A 16521-nucleotide genomic window follows, 5' to 3' on the forward strand; every position below is an offset into this window, starting at 1 on the left:
ACCATTACCTAGACCGTCCGAAGTCATATGGCACTGCCACTATTTAGATAAACTGGTTGGAATGACAATGAGCGATAAACAGATTATTTACCCATTGATTTATATGTACACTAGATGACTGACAGGGGGGTGCTGTTTTGAAGCCACCGCGCCTCCATCTTGGCACTCCCCCCACCGTTGTAAATAAAATATTTTGGAAGCTATAGAAATGCATTTACTAATGTCTACATTTGTTATGCCACATGTATTTTATTACATACACCTTAATCCATACTTTAAATTCTATTATGTAAGCTAAAGATAACATTTTTAAAAATATTTTTAAAATCCCTTAAAGTTAAACATTTTTAAGTGCTAATGTAAACAATGTTTAAATAAATGTAAATTTGTCCTTGAAACATTTAATTGAAAGACTGTAGAATTCCATTCATTCCTATGGAGGACTGATACTTCTGGGGAGTGCCAATATGGCCGACCGATGGCTTCAAAGCCTCTCATTGGCCAATACATAGCATCAGCATTCCAGGGTTTATATACGTCATTGGTATTTACCCACCCTTCACCAAACACTCCTGATATGTAAATGTATTCAGCTCCTCTGCTCAAATATACATTTGGGCTGTAGCTAAAACACTTAGTCTTGCTAGCCAAACAGCTATTAATGACATGGCCTGTACGATTATTAAAAGATGGCAAGCAGAGTGGTGTTTCCTGTGGTATCAGGAGCGAGCCGGAAAGGAACTCCAAAAGGAGACGTTTTTGCAAGCAAAGGCTGCTGGCCCTACTCATCATGGGTACATATACTTCTTCCTAAATGTCCTCCCATACTTGTTGGCGTGTGCTATCGGCCTCCTAAGCATAATAATGTATATGATTTACTTGAATCGAATTGCTGTGATCACAATGTATTTGCTGATAGGGAATGTTTTCTGCTTGGCGATTTTAATACCAATGTGCACTTATCACCCAAGAAAAGTTAAATGCTCTGTACAACTTTGATCAGTTATTTGGACTAAAACAACTGATTGTTGAGCCAAACCCAGGTGTGAATTGACAGTAAATCAACTTTGGATTTGATTATTCTATCAGATCAAGAGAAAGTCTGTCAGTCAGGAATCTTAAATATTGGTTTTAGTGATCATATGGTAAAGTACTGTACCCGTAAGAAATCCAAAATCCTACTTGAGCCAGGTAATAACCACATGAAGGTACGGTCTATGAAAGGAACGTTTTGTAGAAGTACTTGGAATTTTGGATTGGTCTCATGTACTAAACTGTGATGATGTTGATCAAACTTGGTATCTTTTTAAAGATATTTTTCTGTCTGCACTCGACTCTCTGGCTCCAGTGAAACAAATTCAAATCAAACAGCGGTCAGGGAAATGGATCACTTCCGAGATCTTAGACCTCATAAGGGAACGGGATCGCTACCTGGCCAAATTCAGAAGGACAAATCTACAACACGATTATTATGGTTATATTAACTGTAGAAACCAGCAAAATGGATAAGGACAAATCCCAACAATACAAATCAAATTATATTGGTCATATACACATGGTTAACAGATGTTATTGCGAGTGTAGCAAAGTGCTTGTGCTTCTAGTTCTGACAGTGCAGCAATATCTAAGTAATACCTAACAATTCCACAACAAATACCTAATACACACAAATCTAAGTAGAGGAATGGAATAAGAATATATAAATATATGGATGAGCAATGTCAGAGCGGCATAGGCTAAGATGCAATAGATAGTATAGAATACAGTATAAACATATCAGATGAGTAATGCAAGATATGTAAACATTATTAAAGTGGCATTATTAAAGTACATAGACACTGTTAATGAGAACTTACACCAGCCTCGTAAACTGTGGAACATGTTAAAGGACATTGGCTCATAAACTCCCCATAAGGTAAAATCTTGTAGTATTGGCCTGGATATTGATGTTTTCCATGACCAGGAAAAGGTTGCAAATCATTTTAACACCTTTTTTTACCACTATAGCCTCATCTCTGATTAAAAAGTTACCGACCTGTTCTGGACACTATGGCCAGTCTTTAATTTAACAACTTTTACCATAGCAAAGGTATCACAAATGATTTGTTGGAGCTGTGCATGGTAACAGAGGACTACTATGCTTATTGAGCACAAACAAAGCAACTGGGCTGGATAACCTTCCTGCAAGATTCATAAAGGAGAGCCTTCCTGCAAGATTCATAAAGGATGGTGCTTGTGTCACTGCTAAAATGATAACGCATATTGTGACCCTATATTGGAAACTACAGGCCTGTGTCGATGCTCAGCCCCTTATCCAAAGTTGTTGAGAGATGAGTTTTTAATCAACTTGAAGGATACCTTCTCGAGCACAAACTTCTTTATGAACTCCAATCTGGCTTTAGAACAGCTCATTTCACGGATACTTGCCTTATCCACCTTTTTGACCACATCAAGCAGGAAAGTGAGATGGGGAAATATACAGGTTGCAGAAAGCTTTTGACACTGTGGACCATGATATTCCCCTGATGAAACTGAAATGCATGGGTCTAAATGTTGTAAATTAATTGGTTTGGGTCTTATCTGACCAACAGAACACAAGTATGTAATGTTAGTGTTGTTCTGTCAGAGGCCAAAGAAATATCCTCTGGAGTACCACAGGGATCAATTTTAGGGCCTCTTATTTCTTATATACATTAATGATATGCCAGATACAGTAAAGCTCAAACTCCTGCTTTATGCTGATGATTCAGCCATACTGGTATCAGGGAAGGATACAGTTTACATAGAGGAGACCCTGAGTAAGGAATTGCATTTTGTTAGAGATTGGTTAACAGACAACAAATTGTCGCTACATTTGGGAGAAAAACTGAATCGTAGATTGCTTTAGGGCTGACAAGATAAAGGAAAACTGTGCAGGCAAGGAGATTGAATCTAAAACAAGTGTAACTTATCTTTGTGTGTCCCTAGATCAATCCCTTTCTGGAAACCTGATTGCTGCTAAAATTCTTTCTAAAATGGCGAACAAATAGAGATGTTTATATCTATATCTACACTAGATATTTTAAGTTGTGTAAAGTACTTAAGTAAAAATACTTGAAAGTACTACTTAATTAGTTTGTACTTTAATATTTGTATTTTTGACATCTTTTACTTTTCACTCGATACATTTTCCTTGACACCCAAAAGTAGTCGTTACATTTTAAATGCTTAGCAAGACAGGAAAATGATCTAATTCACACACTTATCAACATCCCTGGTCATCCCTATTGCCTCTGATCTGGCGGACTAACTAAACAAAAATGCTTCGTTTGTAAATTATGTCTGAGTGTTGGAGTTTGCCCCTGGCTATCCATTAAAAAAAATAAATGTTACAAGAAAATGGTACCATATGATTTTCTTAATATAAGGAATTTGAAATTATTTATACTTTTACTTTTGATACTTAAGTATTGTTTAGCAATTACATTTACTTTTAATACATAAGAATATTTAAAACCAAACACTTTTGGACTTTTACTCAAGTAATATTGTACTGGGCGACTTTTACTTGAGTCATTTTCTATTAAGGTATCTTTACTTTTACTCAAGTATGACAATTGGGTACGTTTTCCACCACTGTATTTTAACATCAAAGTTAAGAAACTGCTTGTCTCAACCTTGATTCAGTGTCATTTTGATTATGCCTACTCTGCTTGGTATAGCGGGCTATCAGAAAAGCTGATGCAGGTCATGCAAAATAATGTTATCAGGTATATGCTGAATGTCTCCCCTAGGACCCACATAGGGGTACAGGAGTTCCGGGAGGTGGGCGTGTTGCCTTTGGAGTCCAGAGTGGACCAACTTAAACTTAATCATATGTTTGACATCTTAAATGATTGTGCCCCAGGTTATATGAAAAACCACATTGTTATGGTCTATAACCAACACAGTTACAATACCAGAGCTAGTGTTAGGTCTTTTAAAATCCCAAGAGTAAACAGTACTGCGAGGAGCACGTTTTTCTATACAGGGATTTGTCTATGGAGTAGCTTCCCCCTGGGGATCAAGCAAAGAAAAAGTAGAAATGGTTTTAATTTGGACACGGTTGTCTAAGTAAGAGAAACCGTTCCACTGCCCCTTGTGCCCCCTACTGCCGGTCAGGTGTATTCATTTGAAGGATCTATATGATGTGTAATGAATAGATTGTTTTAATGTGAAATGAATATGGTTAATTTTTAAGGTTAGGGAGAAGTGCTGTGAATAGTGACACTTTTTAGGATGTCTATATGAATGAATGTATTTATGGTTGTTTGTAATTTTCTCTTGTCTTTTAATCATTATATGTGCTATTGTTTTTACCATCGAGGACCAATTTGGAAACGAGCGTTTTAATGAATACTTTTAAGTGATATCATCTGGTTCCACATTGTACATTTTGTTGTATATGCCTGTTACACAAAATAAATTAAATTCAATGTATCTTCTTGACTTTTACACTATTTACCACATAAAACGTCACATCTATCCTTGCAGCCCCAGTCTTTGAGTAGATTTTTCTCATCCTTGAAAGGAGAATCTCCCTCAGTTTTTCCCCATAGGAAACAGCCAACTGTCAGATTAAACAACACCAGCTCTCACCATTGGGAAATGCCATACTTTGTGGAGACAGTTGTCTTTGTGGGGACCCGTCACGACCAGAATGTTTTTTTTTTTAAGTGGTAACCCAGGTTTAGGAACAATGTGTCCCATATTTTCAGTGTGACAAAGGGGGCTATATAAGCGCGTTTGGTGTTGTTCATGTTTGAATGTACTGTTTGCATCGGTGAGTCTTAAATAGAATACTAATAATTGTCTGCAACAATCCAGAGAGGAGGACCCTGGCAACAACGATACGAGGAGGCGGCAGACCTCCCTGATCTCCACTTCAAAACCTGACCTTTTGCAAAATAATTGTCACCGCTAAGCTGGAGCTTCTTTTGGACATAGTGGGGCAATTCTGCTCATGGGCTTCTCCATCACAACGCATTTATTAACACAACAGACTGCTGCTTTAAAAAAGAAAAACGTCTGATGCTCTTTAAACCAGCTCATGTTTGAATTCTACCATATTTGAATTGCATTGATGTTTTATTCCTTAAAATATTTTTCGTAATCATAAAGAGGAGTCATTTTTCATGTGACGCTTGAACGAGGAGGTCAAGTTGGAACTCGGAAGGCAATCATACTTTAAAGTACTGACGGGAGGTTCGGCTCTTTTTACTATCTCTGATCTTTTCGACTCTTTCAGTCAAAAGAACGACTCTTTCGACTTATTTCGTTCATTTGATTCAGTCATGCCCATTACTCAGGACCCCCTACCGGTGAACGATGAACTCAAAACTCGAAAGAGTCATGATTCTACAAAGCCTCTGACAAGTTGTTCACCATAGGTGGCTTATTTGAGCTGTCAGTTGTGACTGAGACTTGTTAACGTGTGCTTTAAACAAGGTACATTTGTTGATTTCTAAGCATACCAATAAGATTGTCTTGATACATTTGAAACAAGGCCTAGCTGAGGCCGCAACCGGATTAGATTGTGAACGACTCTTGGCGGAATGCATTGCTTGACTGCAGTGAGGGGTGATAAGCAGCGCAATGTCATTTGCGAACTGCAGGCCCCCAACGATTCAATCTCAAGTTGGAGTTTGTTGAGCAGAGGCTGTGTATGCAATGGTTCTACAAAGCTGTGTCCATCATCACATTCAATAATCAATGAATTGCGTTCGCTCTTCCACCATGCCAGATTAATTATCAGTTCTAAATATGTCGTTTTATTTTCTATGTTCATAACAATCATAACTTGACCTTTTTGAATATGACTTTCTTGAAAGCATTTTAGCTTATTTTCTATCAGGATTGAGCATTAGAATTTGACTAATTAAGGTTAAGCACCTCGGCAGATTTGTCACATAGTCGGCTCGGGGATAGGGAATGCTCTAACTGCTAGGCTAGCTGCCTCCCTTTCTCTCCCTCTCTTCTCCTCTCTTCTCTCTTTCTCTCTGGCTCAGCTCTCAACAGAAACATTTACAGAGCACCATGTAGTTCCCTGCCAGCACTAGTCACCAAGCCTCTTTGTATTCCCTTGTTTCCCCAAGAAGCCCCCCCACCCCTCCCCAAAATGACTGAAAATAGCCCATTCCACCAGCTCATAATTCACTGGGTCTTTAAGTGGAACAATATTGTCATGGTCGGTGTTGAAGATGCTCTTAGATGTTTTATTTCTATTCACACGCCACTAATGTCCGTTTATTTTCTTACCACATGTTCATCTAAGCATTTTACCGTATTTTGCACAGTGATTGATGTGTAACCATTTTCCCACAACTTCCGAAGGATATGGAACAAAACATTTACCAGATGTTGCCTGTTTTTTGTTTTTTTTTAGCATTTGTACCCTATTAAGCTTAATTCATTCTGTCATCTCGGTAACTTTAGTTCCCCTGTATTTTACACCCATAGAGGAAGAGAGTCGGTCATCCAGATCTCCATCACCTCAGGCCCACCACAGGAGATCTCCCTCACCCCAGGCCCACCACAGGAGATCTCCATCACCTCAGGCCCACCACAGGGCTCCAGACACAGGCAGGAGGATGGAGGAGGAGAGGACCTCCAGCCGGAGCCCATTCACCCAGGACGGCTACAGGTCAGAGGGTCACAGCCAGGGGTCGAACAGCAGTCCTCCAGTCTACAGAAGACACCTCGTCCCTCCAGACTCCAGCCAAGCTCTACAATCAAGGTGAGCTCTCTTAGAGCCCAATCGTAACTAACGCTGTAGTCAGAAATACGTCAATCGTATTTTGGTCAACAGGTGATTTTCGCAAAAAACAAGTTACGTGCACGGCTCCCAGAAACACTTTAACGAGAAACACATACGGTGCATTCGGAAAGTATTCAGACCCCTTGACTTTTTCCATATTTTGTTACGTTACAGCCTTATTCTAAAATTGATTAAATAATTGTTTTCACTCATCAATCTACACACAATACCCCATAATGACAAAGCAAAAACAGTTTTTTATACATTTTTTTCTAATTTATAAAAAATAAAAAACACCACATTTACATAAGTATTCAGACCCTTCACTCAGTACTTTGTTGAAGCACTATTGACAGCGATTACACGCTCGAGGCTTTTTGGGTATGACCCTACAAGTTTGGCACACCTGTATTTTGGGGAGTTTCTCCCATTCTTCTCTGCAGATCCTCTCAAGCTCTGTCAGGTTGGATGGGGAGTGTCGCTGCACAGCTATTTTCAGGAATGATGGAGGCCACTGTGTTCTTGGGGACATTCAATGCTGCAGAAATGTTTTGGTACCCTTCCCCAGATCTGTGCCTCAACACAATCCTCTCTGAGCTCTACAGACAATTCCTTTGACCTCATGGCTTGGTTTTTGCTATATAGACAGGTGTGTGTGCCTTTCCAAATAATGTCCAATCAATTGAATTTACCACAGGTGGACTCCAATCAAGTTGTAGAAACATCTCAATTATGATCAATGGGAACATGATGCACCCGAGCTCAATTTCGAGTCTCATAACAAACAGTCTTAAGTACCTATGTAAATAAGGTATTTCAGTTTTTTTAATTTTTTAATACAAACCTGTTTTCGCTTTGTCATTATGAGGTATTGTGTGTAGATTGCTGAGGAAAATGTTTAATTTAATAAATGTTTGAATAAGGCTGTTATGTAACAAAATTTGGGAAAAGTCAAAAGGGTCTGAATATTTCCCAAGGCACTGTACATGTACCTGTGAAGGAGTATCTGTACCCACTATAACACTTGGCAATATTGGCGCATGAAAATGATGTAATAAAGCGTCACTCCAGTCATTTTGTTTCCTTGTGTGTGGTCTGTCTGGTAACAAGAGCTGTTTCTGAGTGACCTAAACCTGTTTCTACAACCTAAAGATGTGCTACTGTGTCTTTGTCCTCTTGTAAAGATATGAAGGTCTAGATAGATACAGTGGGGAGAACAAGTTGATACACTGCCGATTTTGCAGGTTTTCCTACTTACAAAGCATGTAGAGGTCTGTAATTGTTATCATAGGTACACTTCAACTGTGAGAGACGGAATCTAAAACAAAAATCCAGAAAATCACATTGTATGATTTTTAAGTAATTAATTTGCATTTTATTGCATGACATAAGTATTTGATCACCTACCAACCAGTAAGAATTCCGGCTCTCACAGACATGTTAGTTTTTCTTTAAGAAGCCCTCCTGTTCTCCACTCATTACCTGTATTAACTGCACCTGTTTGAACTAGTTACCTGTATAAAAGACACCTGTGCACACACTCAATCAAACAGACTCCAACCTCTCCACAATGATCAAGACCAGAGAGCTGTGTAAGGACATCAGGGATAAAATTGTAGACCTGCACAAGGCTAGGATGGGCTACAGGACAATAGGCAAGCAGCTTGGTGAGAAGGCAACAACTGTTGGCGCAATTATTAGAAAATGGAAGAAGTTCAAGATGACGGTCAATCACCCTCGGTCTGGGGCTCCATGCAAGATCTCACCTCGTGGGGCATCAATGATCATGAGGAAGGTGAGGGATCAGCCCAGAACTACACGGCAGGACCTGGTCAATGACCTGAAGAGAGCTGGGACCACAGTCTCAAAGAAAACCATTAGTAATACACTATGCCGTCATGGATTCAAATCTTGCAGCGCACGCAAGGTCCCACTGCTCAAGCCAGCGCATGTCCAGGCCTGTCTGAAGTTTGCCAATGACCATCTGGATGATCCAGAGGAGGAATGGGAGAAGGTCATGTGGTCTGATAAACTCCACTCGCCGTGTTTGGAGGAAGAAGAAGGATGAGTACAACCCCAAGAACACCATCCCAACCGTGAAGCATGGAGGTGGAAACATCATTCTTTGGGGATGCTTTTCTGCAAAGGGGACAGGACGATTGCACCGTATTGGGGGGAGGATGGATGGGGCCATGTATCGCGAGATCTTGGCCAATAACCTCCTTCCCTCAGTAAGAGCATTGAAGATGGGTCGTGGCTGGGTCTTCCAGCATGACAACGACCCGAAACACACAGCCAGGGCAACTAAGGAGTGGCTCCGTAAGAAGCATCTCAAGGTCCTGGAGTGGCCTAGCCAGTCTCCAGACCTGAACCCAATAGAAAATCTTTGGAGGGAGCTGAAAGTCCTTATTGCCCAGCGACAGCCCCGAAACCTGAAGGATCTGGAGAAGGTCTATATGGAGGAGTGGGCCAAAATCCCTGCTGCAGTGTGTGCAAACCTGGTCAAGAACTACAGGAAACTTATGATCTCTGTAATTGCAAACAAAGGTTTCTGTACCAAATATTAAGTTCTGCTTTTCTGATGTATCAAATACTTATGTTATGCAATAAAATGCAAATTAAATTAATTAATTAATTAATTAATTAAAAATCATACAATGTGATTTTCTGGATTTTGTTTTAAATTCCGTCTCTCACAGTTGAAGTGTACCTATGATTTAAAAAAAATTACAGACCTCTACATGCTTTGTAAGTAGGAAAACCTGCAAAATTGGCAGTGTATCAAATACTTGTTCTCCCCACTGTAGGTAGGTAGGTAGGTAGGTAGATATATAGATAGACAATAATATGAGGCATTGCTGCGCGGAATCATATTCCTGGCTACAAGAGGGAAGTAATCTACATGGCAATACACTGCCGTAATACCTTAATATTACCTTAAAGGTCAACTGTATGATTTGCCTAATATAACAGAGTAAATAAAGACACTGTAATATGCCTGAAATAGTGCAGAGTGCATCCCTTGCGTATTTGATAATTGCGTGTCTGTTTCGTTGGAGACAAGGCTATAACTAATTTGTGTTGCCGTTCGCTCTCAAGTTTTAATATTGTTGCTCTCTCTCTAATCAAATTATTTTTCTCCCATAATGCAGTATAAAAGAAGACCAAGGAAACATTAAAGTTAGCAGTAGTTCCTTTGACTCCAAAAAGCAAAGCCTCGTCCTTGACAAAGAGAAGAATATTGCCTTCCTGCTGAAGGAGCTGGATTCACTCAGAGAGCTCAATAAGAAGGTAGGTTGAAATGTTAAAGGAATCTTGCCCTGCTAGATACAGGTCCTAGCTAAAATACATGGCATTTGTAGTTCCAGCTTTTTTTTCACTCAAATGTCCTTTGTCGTAACTTGTCCTCTTCCTCTTTAAATAGATGATTGTGTTGTGTCTGTCACAGCTGCCAACTATTGAGTGTCCACCTCTCTTGTCCACCTCTCTCTTACCCGCCATGTCCAAAGCATATGACTAGCTGGTTATCCTGTCCTGTCCTGTGTTTGGTCTGGAGCATGCCCAGTGTCCCTCTGTGCACAGGCTGCCTTCTTGCAACTGAGCGCCTGTTAGAGAGGGTGTAGCCACAGAGAGGCCCTCTGAAACGGCTATAATTGATGCCTCTGGTTTGCAAGTAGCTGTGACTCCTGACAGAAAGTCAGGAACAGTTCCCAAGAGTCTGTTTTTGCTGGCAGGGCCGTGAGAGCCGACTCTGAGGACTCAACTGAGGCATGTTTTCAAAGTGCGGGGGGGGGGGGGGGGACACACCAACTCGGAGCAAAATATTTAAGACAGGAGGTTAAATCTATCACTAGGTCTTGTAAAATATCACTCCCCGACAAGATTTATAGGAGTTCAATAGCAGTGCTTCTTTTTTATTGGAGTCTGAAATAATGTGATGTAGAGGCTCGATTGTATAACTTGTTATAGAATGCCTGAGTGATGGTATCTATATAATATTCTGTTTGTTAAATGGATGGTTGTCACCACCCGGGAAACTACAACAGTTAATTAGTATGTTGTCAAACTGCAGGATGGAGTCAGGTGTCTATCTGTTGTTTTGCATGAGGTTAAAGTTAGTGACTATGTCTGGACAATTACCGACAGGCTCTGCAGCTCAGCATTGGTTGGGGTCAATTCCATTTTCAATTCATTTCTCAATTCAATGAACGTGCCAATTTTGAAGTCTGTCTGGTTTTGTGCTCTCCTGCAGCTCCAGGACAAGTTGGCCGTGAAGGAGAAGGAGTTAGAGAGCAGGCTGGTGGACGCTGAGCTGATGCAGACTCAACTGGATGCCCGGGCCTGTGAGAAGGCTGGAGGTACGTTATGGAGGGGGGAGAGGCTAGGGGAGAGAGGACAGACCCTGGGCCTGTGGGAAAGCTGGAGGTACGTTATGGAGGGGGGAGAGGCTAGGGGAGAGAGGACAGACCCTGGGCCTGTGGGAAAGCTGGAGGTACGTTATGGAGGAGGGAGAGGCTAGGGGAGAGAGGACAGACCCTGGGCCTGTGGGAAAGCTGGAGGTACGTTATGGAGGAGGGAGAGGCTAGGGGAGAGAGGACAAACCCTGGCCCTGTGGGAAAGCTGGAGGTACGTTATAAAGGGGGAGAGGCTAGAGGAGAGAGGACAAACCCTGGGCCTATGGGAAGGCTGGCCGTAGGAAGGGTCATAGAGTACAGAGAGTACAATAGAGTACATTGAGGATAATAACATCTCAAATAAAGCCTATTATCTGACCAGTTATCATTTTTTCTGCGCTGTAATGTAAAGTGATGACCCATAGGATTTTCAAGATGGCCTAAAGGCAAGCAATGTCTACAAGATGAAGTTAGAACGTCGTTCTCCTCAGACATTTTATCCCTGATGAACTTTGGTAGAAGTAAAACGGAGATGTCAAGTGTGAAAAATAATTATACGTTTGTTTTACATGCAACTTGAGTATCAAAAGGAATTGTAACTTACTAATCGTATTTGTTAATGTAATTTAACCGCTCCCAACCTTCACTGAACAAATATTAGAATTTAGCTGAGCAAATAACTTCTTTTCTTTACTATTGCTTTTCTTCTTAGGTGAGAGCCCTCCCAACCCACCTAATAATTCAACAAAATACGGTACATCGAGCTGCACAATTAGCAGCTCCAATTGTGCCTTTAATAAATTTAAAGTGTGTGTCGTGTAGCCTATTTGCCGTCCTCATATTAATATGATTTGCATGGCTCAGGGAGGCGATGTTTAATGAGCAAATTCCAGCTAAAATGCTATATTGATTTTCTTACTGAACTTTGTAATGGCTTACAGCGAGGCTCACTGTTTATCATTAAGCCATCTCTGAGACGGTAGAAGAATTAGCTGTTGATGGATCTCAGGGGCTCTTTCGTAGTGGGATTAACAAAGGGATCTGAAGACAGTGGTAATCCCAAAATCTGCTGGTTTTAAGGCAGCCGGCATACAGCGCAGGAATTTCGGGACCCGGGTCAGGTGTAAGCTGAAGGGAAATCTCTCCCTGCCAGGCTACAGAGTCTGTATCAATAAGAAAAGTTTTCCCTCCATGAGTGGGACAGACAGTATTACATAAAAGAACTCGTGGATGGACTATTTTTCTTTTTGTCTAACTCAGTATGTGCTCTTCATAACTCAAACTCAATTTGGCAACACTTTAGACAAATCATTTCACAGCTCACTCTCACTAAAAACGGTCTAGTTTTCAGACATTAGAAGAACACAATGTTTTTGGCTTGAAAATGTTTGTTCAACCTTGTTTATCAAATCAAACGTCTTGAGTTAGGGTTAAGGACTGGCCAATCTCTTAACCATTGTGAGATGATGAGTGCTTGCTGATGTTGTGACAATGTCGACCAACTGCCTGACTCTGAGGCGCAGACACTGTGCCTTTATTGCTTGGGGCAACTATATGTCCAGCCTCTGTGGAGATCACCTCAGCAGTTCACTTCCCCACAAAATGAGTTTGACTGGAGTTAATACCTGTGCCACAGTGTTTCAGTGGCAATAACTTTCTTCCACAGGGAGCTTATCGTTGTTATTGAGCAGTAACTGATGGTCAGAAACTAAGAACAATGCTTTCTATCTCTTTATATCTATCTCTCTTTCTCTTTCCCTCTCTCTCTTTTACTATTTCTCTTTTTTCTATTTCCATTACTACTCTCTTTCTCTTGCTTGCTTTCTCTCTGTCTCCCCTCTCTCTCTTTCACTGTCTCTCTCTTTGTCTCTCTCCTTCAGCTCTAGTGGAGGAGATATACCAGGCTCAGAGGGATAGGGACCAGGCAGTGATGGCCCGGTTGCGTCTGGCAAATGAAGAGAGGGATGAGGCCCTGCTCAGGGCCAAGCGACTGCAGCAGGCAGTGGCTGAGTATGTACTAAAGCACCATAACATAGTAAACCACAACACAGTAAACCACAACACACCACAACATGGTAAACCACAACACAGTAAACCACAACACACCACAACATGGTAAACCACAACACAGTAAACCACACCACAACATAGTAAACCACAACACACCACAACATAGTAAACCACAACATAGTAAACCACAACACACCACAACATAGTAAACCACAACACACCACAACATAGTAAACCACAACATAGTAAACCACAACACATCACAACATAGTAAACCACAACACACCACAACATAGTAAACCACAACACATCACAACATAGTAAACCACAACACATCACAACATAGTAAACCACAACACATCACAACATAGTAAACCACAACATAGTAAACCACAACACACCACATCATAGTAAACCACAACACATCACAACATAGTAAACCACAACACATCACAACATAGTAAACCACAACATAGTAAACCACAACACACCACAACATAGTAAACCACAACACACCACAACATAGTAAACCACAACACACCACATCATAGTAAACCACAACATAGTAAACCACAACACATCACAACATAGTAAACCACAACACATCACAACATAGTAAACCACAACACATCACAACATAGTAAACCACAACATAGTAAACCACAACACATCACAACATAGTAAACCACATCATAGTAAACCACAACACATCACAACATAGTAAACCACAACATAGTAAACCACATCATAGTAAACCACAACACACCACAACATAGTAAACCACAACACATCACAACATAGTAAACCACAACACATCACAACATAGTAAACCACAACACACCACAACATAGTAAACCACAACACATCACAACATAGTAAACCACAACACATCACAACATAGTAAACCACAACACATCACAACATAGTAAACCACAACACATCACAACATAGTAAACCACAACACATCACAACATAGTAAACCACAACACACCACAACATAGTAAACCACAACACATCACAACATAGTAAACCACAACACATCACAACATAGTAAACCACAACACACCACAACATAGTAAACCACAACACATCACAACATAGTAAACCACAACACATCACAACATAGTAAACCACAACATAGTAAACCACAACATAGTAAACCACAACACATCACAACATAGTAAACCACAACACACCACAACATAGTAAACCACAACACATCATAACATAGTAAACCACAACACACCACAACATAGTAAACCACAACACACCACAACATAGTAAACCACAACACATCACAACATAGTAAACCACAACACACCACAACATAGTAAATCACAACATAGTAAACTACAACACATCACAACATAGTAAACCACAACACATCACAACATAGTAAACCACAACACATCACAACATAGTAAACCACAACATAGTAAACCACAACACACCACAACATAGTAAACCACAACACACCACAACATAGTAAACCACAACACACCACATCATAGTAAACCACAACATAGTAAACCACAACACATCACAACATAGTAAACCACAACACATCACAACATAGTAAACCACAACACACCACAACATAGTAAACCACAACACATCACAACATAGTAAACCACAACACATCACAACATAGTAAACCACAACATAGTAAACCACAACACATCACAACATAGTAAACCACATCATAGTAAACCACAACACATCACAACATAGTAAACCACAACATAGTAAACCACATCATAGTAAACCACAACACACCACAACATAGTAAACCACAACACATCACAACATAGTAAACCACAACACATCACAACATAGTAAACCACAACACACCACAACATAGTAAACCACAACACATCACAACATAGTAAACCACAACACATCACAACATAGTAAACCACAACACATCACAACATAGTAAACCACAACACATCACAACATAGTAAACCACAACACATCACAACATAGTAAACCACAACACATCACAACATAGTAAACCACAACACACCACAACATAGTAAACCACAACACATCACAACATAGTAAACCACAACACATCACAACATAGTAAACCACAACACACCACAACATAGTAAACCACAACACATCACATCATAGTAAACCACAACATAGTAAACCACAACATAGTAAACCACAACACATCACAACATAGTAAACCACAACACACCACAACATAGTAAACCACAACACATCATAACATAGTAAACCACAACACACCACAACATAGTAAACCACAACACACCACAACATAGTAAACCACAACACATCACAACATAGTAAACCACAACACACCACAACATAGTAAATCACAACATAGTAAACTACAACACATCACAACATAGTAAACCACAACACATCACAGCATAGTAAACCACAACATAGTAAACCACAACACACCACAACATAGTAAACCACAACATAGTAAACCACAATACACCACAACATAGTAAACCACAACACACCACAACATAGTAAACCACAACACACCACAACATAGTAAACCACAACACATCACAACATTGTAAACCACAACATAGTAAACCACAACACATCACAACATAGTAAACCACAACACATCACAACATAGTAAACCACAACATAGTAAACCACAACACATCACAACATAGTAAACCACAACACACCACAACATAGTAAACCACAACACATCACAACATAGTAAACCACAACATAGTAAACCACAACACACCACAACATAGTAAACCACAACACACCACAACATAGTAAACCACAACACATCACAACATAGTAAACCACAACACATCACAACATAGTAAACCACAACACATCACAACATAGTAAATCACAACATAGTAAACCACAACACACCACAACATAGTAAACCACAACACACCACAACATAGTAAACCACAACACATCACAACATAGTAAACCACAACACATCACAACATAGTAAATCACAACATAGTAAACCACAACACACCACAACATAGTAAACCACAACACACCACAACATAGTAGACCACAACACACCACAACATAGTAAACCACAACACATCACAACATAGTAAATCACAACATAGTAAACCACAACACATCACAACATAGTAAACCACAACATAGTAAACCACAACATAGTAAATCACAACATAGTAAACCACAACACACCACAACATAGTAAACCACAACACACCACAACATAGTAAACCACAACACATCACAACATAGTAAACCACAACATAGTAAACCACAACATAGTAAATCACAACATAGTAAACCACAACACACCACAACATAGTAAACCACAACATAGTAAACCACAAC

At 40.0% G+C, this 16521-nt stretch overlaps 1 protein-coding gene across 5 annotated transcripts in view; it reads left to right on the plus strand.

The window, feature by feature from the left end:
- LOC139375039 (mirror-image polydactyly 1) overlaps window positions 1–16521 on the plus strand; it is a 107758-nt gene that overhangs the window by 42836 nt on the left and 48401 nt on the right. For all 5 annotated transcript variants that reach the window (XM_071116409.1, XM_071116411.1, XM_071116410.1 and 2 more), the window contains 4 exons: window positions 6478–6754; window positions 9928–10066; window positions 11028–11133; window positions 13050–13179. In XM_071116409.1, the coding sequence (XP_070972510.1) occupies window positions 6478–6754; window positions 9928–10066; window positions 11028–11133; window positions 13050–13179 (652 nt within the window). The remainder of the gene's footprint in view (window positions 1–6477; window positions 6755–9927; window positions 10067–11027; window positions 11134–13049; window positions 13180–16521) is intronic.

The sequence above is a fragment of the Oncorhynchus clarkii genome, chromosome 19, assembly GCF_045791955.1.
Source record: "Oncorhynchus clarkii lewisi isolate Uvic-CL-2024 chromosome 19, UVic_Ocla_1.0, whole genome shotgun sequence".
In the NCBI taxonomy this organism is placed as follows: domain Eukaryota; kingdom Metazoa; phylum Chordata; class Actinopteri; order Salmoniformes; family Salmonidae; genus Oncorhynchus; species Oncorhynchus clarkii.